A 13,363-nucleotide genomic window follows, 5' to 3' on the forward strand; every position below is an offset into this window, starting at 1 on the left:
CCGGAGGTGCAGACCCCTCCCCTCGGCCCAGTTCGCCTGGCGGCAACAGGCGTCACGTCGGTGAGAAAACATGAGCCGAGATTTCAAACCCGGAGACTTGATCTTTGCCAAGATGAAAGGTTATCCCCATTGGCCAGCCAGGGTAAGGCACCCCCTCCTCCCCTGCAGGCTGCAACGCCCTCCTGCTCTGAACCTGTCCCCCTCCGCCTCTCCCGGCCTCCTCTCCTGCTGTTGTAGCTTTGTGTTGTTAGAAGTACTTTCAAACACCTGTGGAGAGCCATGCGGTTAAACCGTATTGCGGCTTCAGCCCCTGCCGTGTGAGGGAGGGTACCGTGCTGCTCCCGTGTTTGGAAGCGACTTCTGAATCACATTGCAGGTTCTGCGCTCCGGTTTGCTGTTGCCTTATGCTTCGCTGTAAGTCCCTTCTCCTGTAACAAGTACCCCTCTACAGTAGTCGTTAGTTGTCTTAATTTGCATAACTTAGCTTTTAGAAATGAAGACTGCTGTATCGTGGCACGACACTGAAGCTGTGCACCCAACTGTACAAAAATACTGTTCCCAAATAACTGATCTTTTTTCACCAAAGAAAAGCACAAAGTTATGGCCAGGTTACTCTTTACTTCTAAAGTCAGCTCTTCCTACAGTGCTTCCTGTAGAATAAGCCAAGCGCATGTGATAAGGTGTCCAGTCCTTTTTGGCTTTCTCCTTCCTCCCTTGGAAGCCACATGGCAAGTTCTGTGACTGCTGTAGGTCATTTGACAGTTGTGAGGATGTAGATAAAAGACTAATTATGAGATATTTAGCCAAAACGCTGGCTTAAGAATAATTTTTTAGAAAGTTTATTGACATTTCATTTTTGTAGCACTTGACATTTGAGCTTGGGCAAGTCATCAGTTCAGTGTAAGGGTAGGAAGTCTTGCTATTGCTTGTGCTGAAGGAGGGGTGGTATTTGGATGGAATTGAATTGTGCTTGTTACCTGTAGCACATCATGTCTCTTCTTTTAAAGAAAATGGTCATGTGCAAAGTGTTGCTTAGCACAAGAAGTGTTGTCATTTCCTCTTGTTGCTAATACTGTCTTTGATTCTGCTGTATTTTGTAACATACAGTTGAAAAGAGATCTTGAGACCTGCCTTACTTCTCTGTAGCTTTGTTTTTCTTTTTGAATGCTTAACACTTATTTGTTTTCCCCTAGACTGCTCGTAACTGTTGCTTGACTTGAATTATAGTCTGTCTTTTCCTTAGGTGGATGAAGTTCCTGATGGAGCAGTAAAGCCTCCTACGAATAAAATGCCTATTTTCTTTTTTGGCACTCATGAGACGTAAGTCCTTTATATTTAAAGGTTGTATTTTTTTCATCATAGAATGCAGTGACAACAAGTTAACTGTCTAAATTTAGCGTATTTTAAACTAGTACTATTCAGTAGCAGACCAGCTCTTTCTAAATTAATCTCTTTTGACAAGACATGCTTCTCTAACATTTGCTTAAGTTATTCAAGGGAATGGCAGACCATAACCATACCATGTACACTTCCCTTGTCAGAAGAAAAAAAAATCGCACCCACAGTGATATGACTGATAAGTTTGGGTTTTTTTCTTCAGTAGTGGACTTTAATTGTGGTCCTGTATATCCTCAAAATTCTTAACAATATATTCTCAAAGAAAGTGAAATAAAGCTGAGAACAATAAAATAGCAAGAGTTGACAAACAGACAAATAATCATGTATTAGGTTTTGTTTTTTGTGGGGTTTTTTTCTGTAGAGGTTTGGGATTGTGGGTGTTGGGTGGGTTTTTTTTTTTTCTAGAGAGAAAAATGAGGAAGTGCAGTTAGCTTTATACCTGTCAACTTGCAAAGTATTTATCTTTGGGTACTTTCAGCAGTGCTAGCATTTTGCAGTCATATGACGTTTGCTTTGAGGGACTCTTTCTTCCACCGCTAAATTTGGTTTTAAATATGCAGGAGTTTATGCAGTTCTGTCCTTTTGAAAATTATCCTGTTACTTTATAGCGTGACTGGTTGTCCTAGTGTAGATTTGTAAGACTTCAAATTTAGTGCTACATTTGTTGTCTGATCTGTTTTTTAAAAAAAAACCAAACACAACGGAACAAAAAAACCAAAACCAAACCAACCCAAAACCTATAATAGTGTGGTTTTAATTCTGCTGGTTTTCTTAATAAAATGGCAAATGGTATGTAAGCAGGTCAGAGATAGAAGTTGTACTCTGCTTCTTGCATTTTGTGGAAAGGCCTTGCTTTTTTTCTTCATCTTATGAAATATCTATTGAAATTGCTTTAATGTGCTACTTCGCATTTATCGTTTCGTAAGCCATGCTAAGACAAGATACATTGCCCTGTTGAATTAAAGAGTAAGCATCCTCTACTTTCTCTGACATTACTTGTTACTTGGTTCTTTTTTCAAGAAGTGATTTCCGTGTGAAAAAGATTTCTATATGCTTGGCTCATACACCCATGCATTTCTTTAACTGTTCACATCTATCAATAGGTCTTTCAATGGCTCAGGTTTTTTTGTGGGTTTTTTTTTTTTTTTTGGTGTGTGTGTGTATGTAGTTTTGTGGGTAAAGAGGGGTTCCTGGAATTTGAATCAAGGTTGTGAGGTCTGAATCTTGTCCATTTTTGTGATGATAATTTTAAACAATGCAACAGGTTACCTTTTTTCTTAGTTTTTTTCCCCGGCTGAATGTTTTCTTGACACAGTATTGCTTTCATCCTGCCCTTGATAATGTGTGTGTCATGATTGTACTGGGGTTTTGTGCAGCTGTAAGTAAGTTCAGGGACACAGATATAAGTGAGACAGAAATGACTCCTTACCTAAAGCTTTGAAAACACTTTTGCAGATTTTCAGAAGCATCACGGCCAATTTTAAATTTAGCTTAGACTCCTAAGACGTGCTTGATTTTGAAAGGTTGGTTTGGTTATTTTTTTAGTTTACATGGGTGAATTTGAAATGTCTGTTTCTCACTTTTTGATATTATTACAAAATAAAGTTTTACTGCAATCTCGTTTTTGTTAGGCTGTAAGTTCAGCGTTAATACATTTCAGAGATCTCTACAGTGCAAGAGAAACTTATTGTCTCTTTCATACATGTTGCAAAGTACGTGGTATTCCATGACCTAGCTGTCTCTTTAAGCATGTCACTTACCTTGTGCTCCTTAGAGTGATAACAAGTGAAACTCCAATGCTTCTTCATCTTACTTACTGTTGCTTACAGCAAATACCTGTAAGTAACAATACGAAGGAGCAGATCAAGTGAAAAAGGAAAATGCTGTTCCATGGCATGTAATTTTGTTTAGGTTTGTAGCTGTAAATACTGACATAGTGATCCACCAGGAATTAGGTACAGCTAACTATTTTCTGTACTTTTTCATGGGAATTAAAATAAGTTTGGTAAACTCGTTCTCCACTGTGCATCTCAGAGTTACACATCTGTGCAAAGTTAGACACTATGCACCTTCAGCATGTTAATACTCTGTACGTGTACAGCCTACCTTACTGTAAGTAGTGGCAACTCTGAAAATCCAGATAACAAGTTTAGTTGTGCGAAAAAGCCATTCTGTACAAAGGATTGTGTTTTCTAGCTGCGTGGATGGTTACAGTAGGGAAATAGGAGCTATGGGGGGAAAAAGCAAAAACACAACTGGCTTGGAAATAATTCTTATTTGACTTTTAGTAATAATAGTAATTCAGTTTTGCAGATTACTGTAAACAATTATAAACTTTGATTACTGTTGTTGATTTTCTCTAAGTTTTGTCAAAACACAACTAAGTGTGTTGCTGCCTGTGTGCAGTGAACAGATACATGCTTCTTAAAATAAGCTCTGGGAATTTGGTAATGTTTGTTGTGTTTATTTCCATACTATCTTAATGCAGCAACAGTACCGCTTCCCAAAAGAGTAATAAAATGGATACTATTTTAATAAAAGCTCTATTTGGATCTGTTGTGCCAGTAAATCATATCAGTGCAGACAAACAGAAGGTTGCGCTGAACTCTAGTTTCTGGACGCTGTATTTTGGGGTGATCACTCCCAATTTGATATTGTTTTGTTTTGTTCCTTTTTGGTGCATGGGGGTTTAACTACAGCAACCAGTAAGCTACATTACTTTTTCACAGTAGCTGTTTCTGGTGTTTTTCAAGGCCTGAGCAGTATGGGTAGAGGCTGACAGACCCTGGAAAAATGCTTCCTTTCAGGGGATAGGGAAGAAGGGAGGCAATGTTTCCAATTTTTGTCTTCTGGTTTCTGTTTGTCTCCCTCCCCATCGTTTCAGTCTGGTTAAGTAGGATTTGACAGGTGCATGTTTCCCATGCTTGCTGGATCCTCTCTAACCATTTCTTGCAAAGAGATGGGTAATTTGCAGTCTAATCTGTCACAGTGGCTTACTTAGTAGTTTGTACACATAGATGAGTGTTTTACTGCTGGAGTAGGAAGTGCTTAAGCTTTCTAGATGATTTATGTGCGTTGGGTTTTGTTTGGTTTGTTTTTTTTTTTTGTTTAGTGGGGTGTAAGTCTCAAGTAGGTCTTTTTTAAAGATGATGAAGAAAATAGGAGAGAGGAGCTTACTTCCATGAGCCAATACTTTCGAAAGCAAGTATCTGCAACTTTTCAAATAGTTGGATCTAACATAGACAATCAGACAAAACTGTGTGTGGGGACAGAGTGAAAATAAGAATGTGCCACCAAAGTCTTGTCTTTTTCTATTAGCAGCATATGCATTGCTACAGTGAAATGCTAACTTTGAAAGGTCATGAAAGTAGAGCTGGAATTAAAGAGTCTTTGATATTCTTCAGCATAAACCAGAATATTGGTTCTCAGTAATATGGTACCTTATTTTCCCAAGTCTGACTTAAAAGAAGCTAGTAGTGTGGATACTGTGACTTTGACATATGAGAAAACTAAAGCTTTCAGCCTAGTAGTTTACACAGCTTACGGTGGTAGGGTTAGTGCTATGAAGGAATGTTGGTTGGTTGTCTGACAAGTTTAAAGTTTTTCTTGGTTAAGTTTGGTAAATCAAGTTATGAGGTCCTGTTGTCACACACTGAAAAACTACTAAATTAATGCTGGATTATTCTTACAAAGACATGGGCAATCAGTGTATTCAAGTGTTGCTTTTTTGTGTATTCACTAAAAATTAATCTTAAATTTTGTATTTTAATTGGATTATTTTTAAATTAAGAACTTTGTTAGCTTGGAACCATTTCTTCTCCTTTAAATTGTTTTCTTGCCTTACACAGTCCGAATTCAAGGATTCTTTCTTCTTAACATTTAAGCTTGAATTTATTTATTTTTTTTTCCCCCTAAGGAAGCATTTGCTCCTTTGGTTTGTTTGCAAGCTACTTGTTTTTTAACTGTTCTGATTCACAGTAGTTGATTGTCCAATCAGCTGCAATCTTACGATGCAGCATCAACTGTTTCTTGCCCAGACACTCAACACCCTAGTAAGGAGGGTGTCTGTATGTGTGGTGCTAGTAGTGGAAGACTTGGGCTGTTGAAGGCAAAAGTTGAGAAAACTAGGCACTTACATAAAAATAGTTCTTGCAGTGGTAATTAATTTCATAACTTAATAACATTTGGTGCTTACTTCTCAAAGAAGACTAACCATTTAAAATGTGAAATTTTGTTCTTTCTCTCCTTAAGGGCATTCTTGGGACCAAAGGACATATTCCCTTACTCTGAAAATAAAGATAAATATGGCAAACCAAATAAAAGAAAGGGTTTTAATGAAGGATTGTGGGAAATCGATAACAATCCCAAAGTGAAGTTCTCTCATCAACAGGTAAGTGATGTGGAGTTTGCAAATCTTTGTTGCTGTACTGTTAGGAGAAAAAAAGGCAATGAGTTTTTCCCTGCTGTAAAGAATTATTGCTGTTGTTCAGCTGCAGGTTAGAATGATTTTTTTTTTTAAATTGATATCTATTATTAATAGCATAAAAGACATGGGGGTGTTGGTTAACTAGGTATACCTCTTTATTATAGTAAGCTTACAAGGGATCATGTTTGCAGTTTTGGAGCACAAGGCTAAAAGTTTAACACTTTTTACAGTACACATCATTTTACTTATATAGCTATATATACTTACTTAGTTATAGCTATGTATATTCGTAAGATACTTTGGAATTGTACAACTGTACTTCAGAAGTGGTAGTCTTTTGGAATCTCAGTCACTCTGCTTCTTTTTGTCCTATAAACCTGAGTACTCTTCTCCACAAGTCTCCTTGCAAGATTTCAGTACATGCTTTCTTAGCATACAGCATTTTTCTTCTAGCGGTTGGAAGTAATGTGATACTTGCCTTTTGCCCCCAAACTGTCATGTAACTTGTTTGATTCAGTTTTTGTCCATCAGTAATTCTTCGTTTCTTGCCCCTTGGTAAATCTTCCAAGCTTAAACTGGAGCTATGCAATGCTACCCATAAAAAGACCCAAATTTAATCTGAAGACAAATTGTCGTGCTCATTTAGTATTTGCCTACCTGCCCTGAACATTCTGTAGCTTCTTGGTTTTACTGTCTACACTGGACACTGATCGCATACTAGGTCTTCAAGGCAATGCTGCAGTAATAATAAAAAGACTTGGTATCTTTTGGCATTATTTGCTACTCTTACATGGCACTCCCGATTGCCATTTCAGCACCAGTTAACCCCTGCTTCATAAAATATCCTAACTTACTGTGTTTCTAGTTCGTAGGAGAACGTGGATAAAGAGTTAAGGAGTTTGTGAAGTAGAGATAAGATGATGTACTCCAGTTGTACACTTTTTCTGCTCTGGGATATGGAAGGATACTAATCCTCTAATCATAATGGGAAGGACTGTATTAATAAGAGACAGGATCTTTCCGCTGCTGTAAAATATGAGTCTGTATACCTTGTTGCTGCTTTCTTTGTGACAGTTTAGGAGAGATGCTCTGTGGTGGCTGAGGCAGTTATGAACCATAACTGAGTTCTGTGTTACCAGTTATTCTAATAAGGTGAAAATCTGGGTATAAACGATCGACAGTAACAAGCTTGTCTAATATTTTGTTTCACAGCAGGGGTCAGTAACTTCAATTGAGCAGTGCTCTGAGTTGCTTTCATAGCATCTCATACATTCCTAAATACATTTCCAATTGGTTATAGACAAAACATGCTGCCAAGAGAAACATACAAATTGTTTTCTTAGTCTTGCAGTTTTTCTGCAAGGTAGTCCTTTCCACATTTTGGGTTCCATTCAGATACTTCAACTTTGGTGATAGCTCTTTCACAGGGTCTTTTTGTGAACCGTTCAGGTTCTGTCTACAGCTTTTAGGTTGGCTTTTGCCATTTTTTTTCCCCACTATTTCTTTATTAAAAAGTTTTTCTTTTCACAAGTTGTATTTAAAATCTGTTCCTATAATTCCTTAAAATTACTGGAAGAAGAAGCTTTTCTTTGTAGAGGTGTTTTAACGGGTGTACTGTGTCCACTTCTGGTCTCCTCAGCACAAGAAAGACATGGACATACTGGAGGCAGAGTCCCACAAAGGGCCATGAAGGTGATGGACTGGAGCATCTCTCCTGTGAGGAAAGGCTGAGAGAGCTGGGACTGTTTAGGCCTGGGGGGGGGCTTAGAGGGGATCTCATCATTGTATACAAATACCTGAAGTGAGTATGCACAGAGATGGAGCCAGGCTCTTTTCATGGGTGCCCAGTGACAGGACCAGAGGCAGTGGGCACAAACTGAAACATAGGAGGTTCCCTCTGAACATCAGGAAGCTCATTTTTTTGCTGTGAGGGTGACAGAGCACTGGTGTAGGTTGCCCAGGGAGGCTGTGGAGTTTCCCTCCTTGGAGATAATCAAAAGCCATTTGGACATGGTCCTGGTCAGCAAGTTCTGGGTGGTCCTGCTTGAGTAGGGGAGTTGAACCAGATTGAATTACAGAATGAATGAAGTAATGCAGTAGACGTGTGTTCTGGTTTGGCTAAAACAGGACCAATTCTACATTCAGTAGATTTTCCTTCAGTTAAGTCTCTTCTAAGTAACTGCACTTTTTGAAGTTGGCTACGCATTTTGCAGACAGTGTCTGGTTTTAGAATTGATAATCCTTGATGTTTATAGTTGTTATCAAGGTAACAGTAGGACTGGTATGCAGAAAGGCCAATGTTTATACTTAGCCCTCTGGGAACCAAGGTCACTGCTGGCACTCTGTTGTTCCATAAATGAAAAGGCGTGAAAGGGTTGCATCTACCGGAAGGAGCAGACAGGACAGGTGATCAAAAACTGACCAACGAAGTACTCCATCCCATACACGTCATACTCGGTATAAAGCTCAGGGATCGCGGGGGTCAGCCCTCTTTCCTTCATGGCCGGCATCCTTGTGGGACCCTGCTTGCTCTCCTGCTTCCGATCCCGATCCGTGCGTTCCTGAATCCAGTTCCTGTCACCTGCAGTGTCCAGTCCGGGTGCCCGCCCTGCCGTGGCAGCGGTGCGAGCTACAGCGGACTGCAATTCCCTGATCATCACTGGGAAGTTCAGTGTTGGGTTTGTGTTTTTTTTTTTCCCCCCTATTAGTAGTAGTATTAGTATTAATAATATTATACTCTTTTTCATTGTTGTATTAAAGTAGTTTTAACTTTCCGGTCTGTAAGTCTCTCTCCTTTTTCTCCTCTCCTTTCCTTTCTGGGAAAGGAAAGGGTTAATAGAGAGCGTCTGCCCTCCGCCAGCCCAGCCTTAAACGGTGACAACTTGTGCATTTTCACCTTAACTTTAGAAAGCCTTTCTTTTGATAGCCGCCTCTTTCTACCCTGTGCTGTGCATTGTTAAAAGCAAGTTTTATTTGGAGTAAATCAAGCCCTTAGGATTTAGCCAGCCTTTGTTTTTACTTGTGGGCAGTTTTTGTTTGTGCTAAAGGAGTATGTCTGCAAACAGCTGACTGGAATGACATTCTGTAGAATAAATCAGGATGTAAAACGGGCAGAATAAGTTTTACTTGATCTGAAAGTAGAACCCCCAGTAAGGGTCTACTTCAGAGATCGTTTCTTTGAGCGTCTTTGATGTCAGGTCAATCAGTCATGGATCTTCCATGTTTTTTCACAAAACGCTACCTTTTGGGTTTAATTCTTAGAATTGAAATATTATATCGCTGTTCTGCCAAAGATTATAGATAAGATGGAGGAACATACCACTTTTCCAAGAATTAAGAAAACTATAGTGTGATATTTGGGTTTTGTTTTGGTGTTACTCGTTTCGGCTTATGTGCTGAAATGAGCTTTATTTCTTCAGTGCTTTGCAGGATAGCATACAGTTCACAGTGATGAGACTTCAGAGGTACCTTATTTCATGTTCTTGTTAGTTCCCTAGGCGTTTGACTATGTTGCAGCTTTCCTGTTCACGAGGATGTTGCTTTAGCATCTTCTTCTCAAAGGTGGAGAAACAAGTATGTACGGTTTCTCCCTCCTAGTAATAAGGGAGGGATGCTTATCTGCTTGATAACAGTCTCTGCAGCTGTGTTAATTAACAGCTATGGGTTTTGTGAGGAGTAGGGCTTCTGGACATTTTAGTTGGGGAAGGAAAGGAAGTTTAAAGTGCTTGATGTAGATATTTAGGCAGTCTTATTGAGAGTTTATGGGGAAACTTGTACTTGTTGTAAGGGTAGCAGAGTGGTTGCAATCAACTTCTGAGGCTTCACCTTGCCATCTTTGCCAAAGAAGGGTATGGTACAGGCAACAAAACACTCACGTCGGGGAATTTGGCACAATTTAGCCAACTGACATAAGCTTTTTGTTACTGATTCTGGTAACAAGAAACAAAGACGAATGCTTAGAGGAAAACAACTCCGCTTCCCTCCAGCTACCTCTGTTCCCCCCTCGCTGGTCACCAGTCCCCTCACTGCACATCGGAGTCAGTTCCTTGGGTGAGATGTTGACAGCACATGAGTCTGACGTCGGTGTGTAGTGCTTACTTTGCTTTGGCTGTTCCCTGTTTCTTAGTGGCTGGAGTGTAGGCTTCTCCATGGGCTGCCGTCCCCTCAGAGCTGTCCCTTCTGTCTCCTCTCTGCCCCGCTCAGGCAGCTCTTCTGGACTGGAGCCTGGCTTGGGCAACTCCTCGTGTGCCTCCTCTTTCCAGCGTCCCTCCTGCCCTGGCAACTCTTTTGCCTCTGTGTCCCTTATGCCCTGCGCGGCTGTCTTGTCTGTGCGTCTGTATCCCCCTTCTGCAGCATCTCTCCATCCCTTCTCAAGCAGCTGCTTTTCTCCTTGTGGTCTCTCTTTACAGTGTGCTGTCTGGTGGGTGCAGTTTCGTGTGCGGAGGTGGGTCTGTTTGCCTGTTGCCAAGTCAGCTGGGACCGATTGGGATGGGTACAGGGCAGTCCCAGACTGAGCTCCACACAGGTCGCTGGCAGCCAGTGCCGAGACCTGCCAGCTGTTTTCCCTGTGGCAGTGTGTGAGAGAAGATCAGTGTAGGCCGTCAGTGATCTCCAAAGTGAGGACAAGTAGTTGGTTATGAAGACTGAGAGGAAAGGTAATGTAAGTATACTGATAAGCAAAGATATTTTCCCAACAATATTTTAAAGTAGAATAGTATATTATGGCCTATTAATATGTTGCAGTATTCAGTATGCATTGGTGAATGGACAAATTTTTTTAGCTGAGATCTTGGAGATGAATGAATGTATCTTAAGATGGAGATCAAGGAGTATATTTGATCTACATAAAACTCTTTGATTTTAAAGAAGATTGTTAGAGTTAAGTGAAGCACAGTTACTGAACAGTAACAGGGAATAGTTGTCAGAGCGTAAAAATTCAGGGTGAGTAGATAATTTTGTGTTTGGCCACATGGTAGGTAAGGTCAGAGGTGAGCGGGTAATCACATGGAGATGTTGGCAAAATTGGGCTTTTATTCTGGATACAAGATAATATTGAAGTAACAGACTTGTCAGCTATTCATATAGAGGGATTCACTTGCGATTTTTTTTCTGTCCTTTTACTAGTCATATTTTCTCTTGGTAAGTCCTTCTGAGAGCCACATTTTCTGTTTAACTGCAAGAACTGGCTGGAATGTTCTGAAAGCAGTATTTATACTTTGCAGATGTTGCTTGTGGCTGCTAGTAAGGGAGATGGAGGGCAGAAGGGAGCTTGTGGCTTGGGCTTAAATCCAAATCCACTTCCTCAGTGGGGGAAAAATTAAAAGTCAAGGGAGTTCGGCCAGCTTTGTTTGAAGGAGCTAATATTTAAGAGTGAGAAAACTATTGACAATGTAGCGGAATAAAAAAAGAGTTGATTTTGGCTTTACCTTGTCTATTTCCATGGTTTTAAACTTTAATTCTTAATCTTTATTATAAATTTTTTTTTTTGCTCATGTTTTCAGGAACAGGTAGTTGGCTCACTTAGGATTGATAGCTCATTTAAAAATGCACTTCCTTGAGAGTAACATCACAAATTATATTTGACCAAAACCAACTTTTTTTTATACGTAAGAAAAACTTTACATTGCAGTATTTTTAGTATGAAAATAAGTTATTACAGCAGTAGAGCTTGAAAGTTTGATAATGAAAATGCAGTTTAAACTGAAAAATGTGGAAATTAATGAAACAAGTATGTTTTAATATTCTTGTAGTTCTAATAAGGGGTTCCTTAGCATGATGCTTTCTTCAGTAATGTGGAGGTGGCAGAACACATCTCAATATCGTTACTCTGTAGTTCAGGAAGGCATTTAGATCTTATTTTTGATGTTTTGTATTCAAGTCCCATCCAGCTGTTAACACTCCTATCAAAGAAACTGTTCAAGAAAGCAGTCAGGAGCCTGCAGAGGGGAGTGAAGAAAAAGCAGGAGCCAAAAGAAGAAAGTCTTCTGTCCCAAAAGTAAGTGACTGAAGTCATGTTCTACCAGAAATGTTTTTAAGTCAAAAATGTGTTGCCAAGTTTTTACTTAAATACTTTACACTAACAGTGTTTTACTGTTTTGACTGCCTTGTCTTTGCTTCTTTCCAGATGTACACGCAGTAATATTTTCGTCCTTCTGTATTCCTTTTAAGGTGCTGCATGTGTTTTTGAAAACTAGTTTCTTTACTAGTCTGTATTTCTAAATCATACTATATTTAAAGTGGATTAATACAGTACTTCCTAGGCAGGAGAAGATGAAGTGATTACCAAGATTTAACTTTAAGTTTTTTTTCCTGTTTTTGAAGAGTTTTTAATATCATTGAGAGGTGTGACTTTCTCAATTATGACAGTTTTTCTTAAAAAAAAAAAAAAATCAGGTTCTGTCTGGGTTTAAAGGATTCTTCTGTATATTTGCCTGAACAGGTTGTAAGAATCGGTTTGAGTCAGACCATACTCCTCATGGACTAATTAGGGTATAAATGGATATAAAGGATTTCATAGCTGTATGAATTGAACTCTGAGTCAGGAAAGTATCTGTGAATAGTCAGTATACAGTAGTTTATACAGAGTTTAGCTTCTTTGCTTTGTAAATGTGTGCATACCTTAGAATCCTTCCGGAACAAGATTGTATTCTTTTTAAATATATTGTATTCATACTTAGAAAATGCATTTCTGTCTGAAACATCAGTATTTCAGCTTACTGGTGCTATATGTAATTCATACTGTAAGAGGTGGACCTTCCTAGCTTAGTGTACACTTAATAATACTAGTGTAGCACTGCTTTGAACTTTCTCTATCCTTCAATGTTTTGTTTTGTTCATATGGGGTTATTTTTCATATGGCATGGAAGAGGTGTTGTGTGCTATCTCTTCTCAGTTTTTTAAGGAGAATAGACTCCTAAAATGACAAAAATTGTGATGCAGATTGGATTGATATATTCATGGTATCTCATTTATCTGTAATTTATTTCTGGAAATTACTACTCTACAGGATGAGCAGTGCTCTTAAATTAAGCATGAAACTATTTTGAATAGACTTGCCTTAATTTTGACTGTTTCTCTTTTGATTATTTGCCAAGATTTAATGTAGTTTTTCTCTAGATGTAGCTGGCTGTCCTCAGTTGCAACTGAGGAATTGCAGTGTGTCAAATATATAGTGGATGATCCTTACGTAGCGTTAGTGTCTAGTAGCTGTAATAGCTTATTTTTTCGAGAGGAAAAAAGACCTTTGATGGGGGGTTGGAATTAGTGTACTGGTCGTACACTAACAGATGATGTTGAGAGTTGTTTTGACAAGTTGGAGACTGCGAGTTATTGATGGGTTATTTATCCCAACTTCTTACTGCTTAGTGTTCCTTAATTTAGTACTTCCACATGTGGAAGGTCAGTGTGATTTGGGTTCTATGCACTATACTTTAGGAACTGTCTTCAACATGTAATTTCCTGCTACTATTAGTAAACCACTGCTGTTCTTCCTTCGTGCCTGTGCACACTGCTGATAAAAGCATTTGTTCCTCAGCATTT

General features: G+C 39.1%; 1 protein-coding gene across 1 annotated transcript in view; it reads left to right on the forward strand.

Annotated features, from left to right (window-relative positions):
* Positions 1-2: 2 nt before the first annotated feature.
* Positions 3-13,363, forward strand: part of PSIP1 (PC4 and SFRS1 interacting protein 1) — a 40,622-nt gene continuing 27,261 nt past the window's right edge. The window contains exons 1-4 of the mRNA XM_009701489.1: positions 3-142; positions 1,244-1,320; positions 5,650-5,788; positions 11,703-11,819. Of these exons, the coding sequence (XP_009699791.1) occupies positions 71-142; positions 1,244-1,320; positions 5,650-5,788; positions 11,703-11,819 (405 nt within the window). The 5' untranslated portion in view covers positions 3-70. The remainder of the gene's footprint in view (positions 143-1,243; positions 1,321-5,649; positions 5,789-11,702; positions 11,820-13,363) is intronic.

The sequence above is a fragment of the Cariama cristata genome, unplaced genomic scaffold (assembly GCF_000690535.1).
Source record: "Cariama cristata isolate BGI_N322 unplaced genomic scaffold, ASM69053v1 scaffold1426, whole genome shotgun sequence".
In the NCBI taxonomy this organism is placed as follows: Eukaryota; Metazoa; Chordata; class Aves; order Cariamiformes; family Cariamidae; genus Cariama; species Cariama cristata.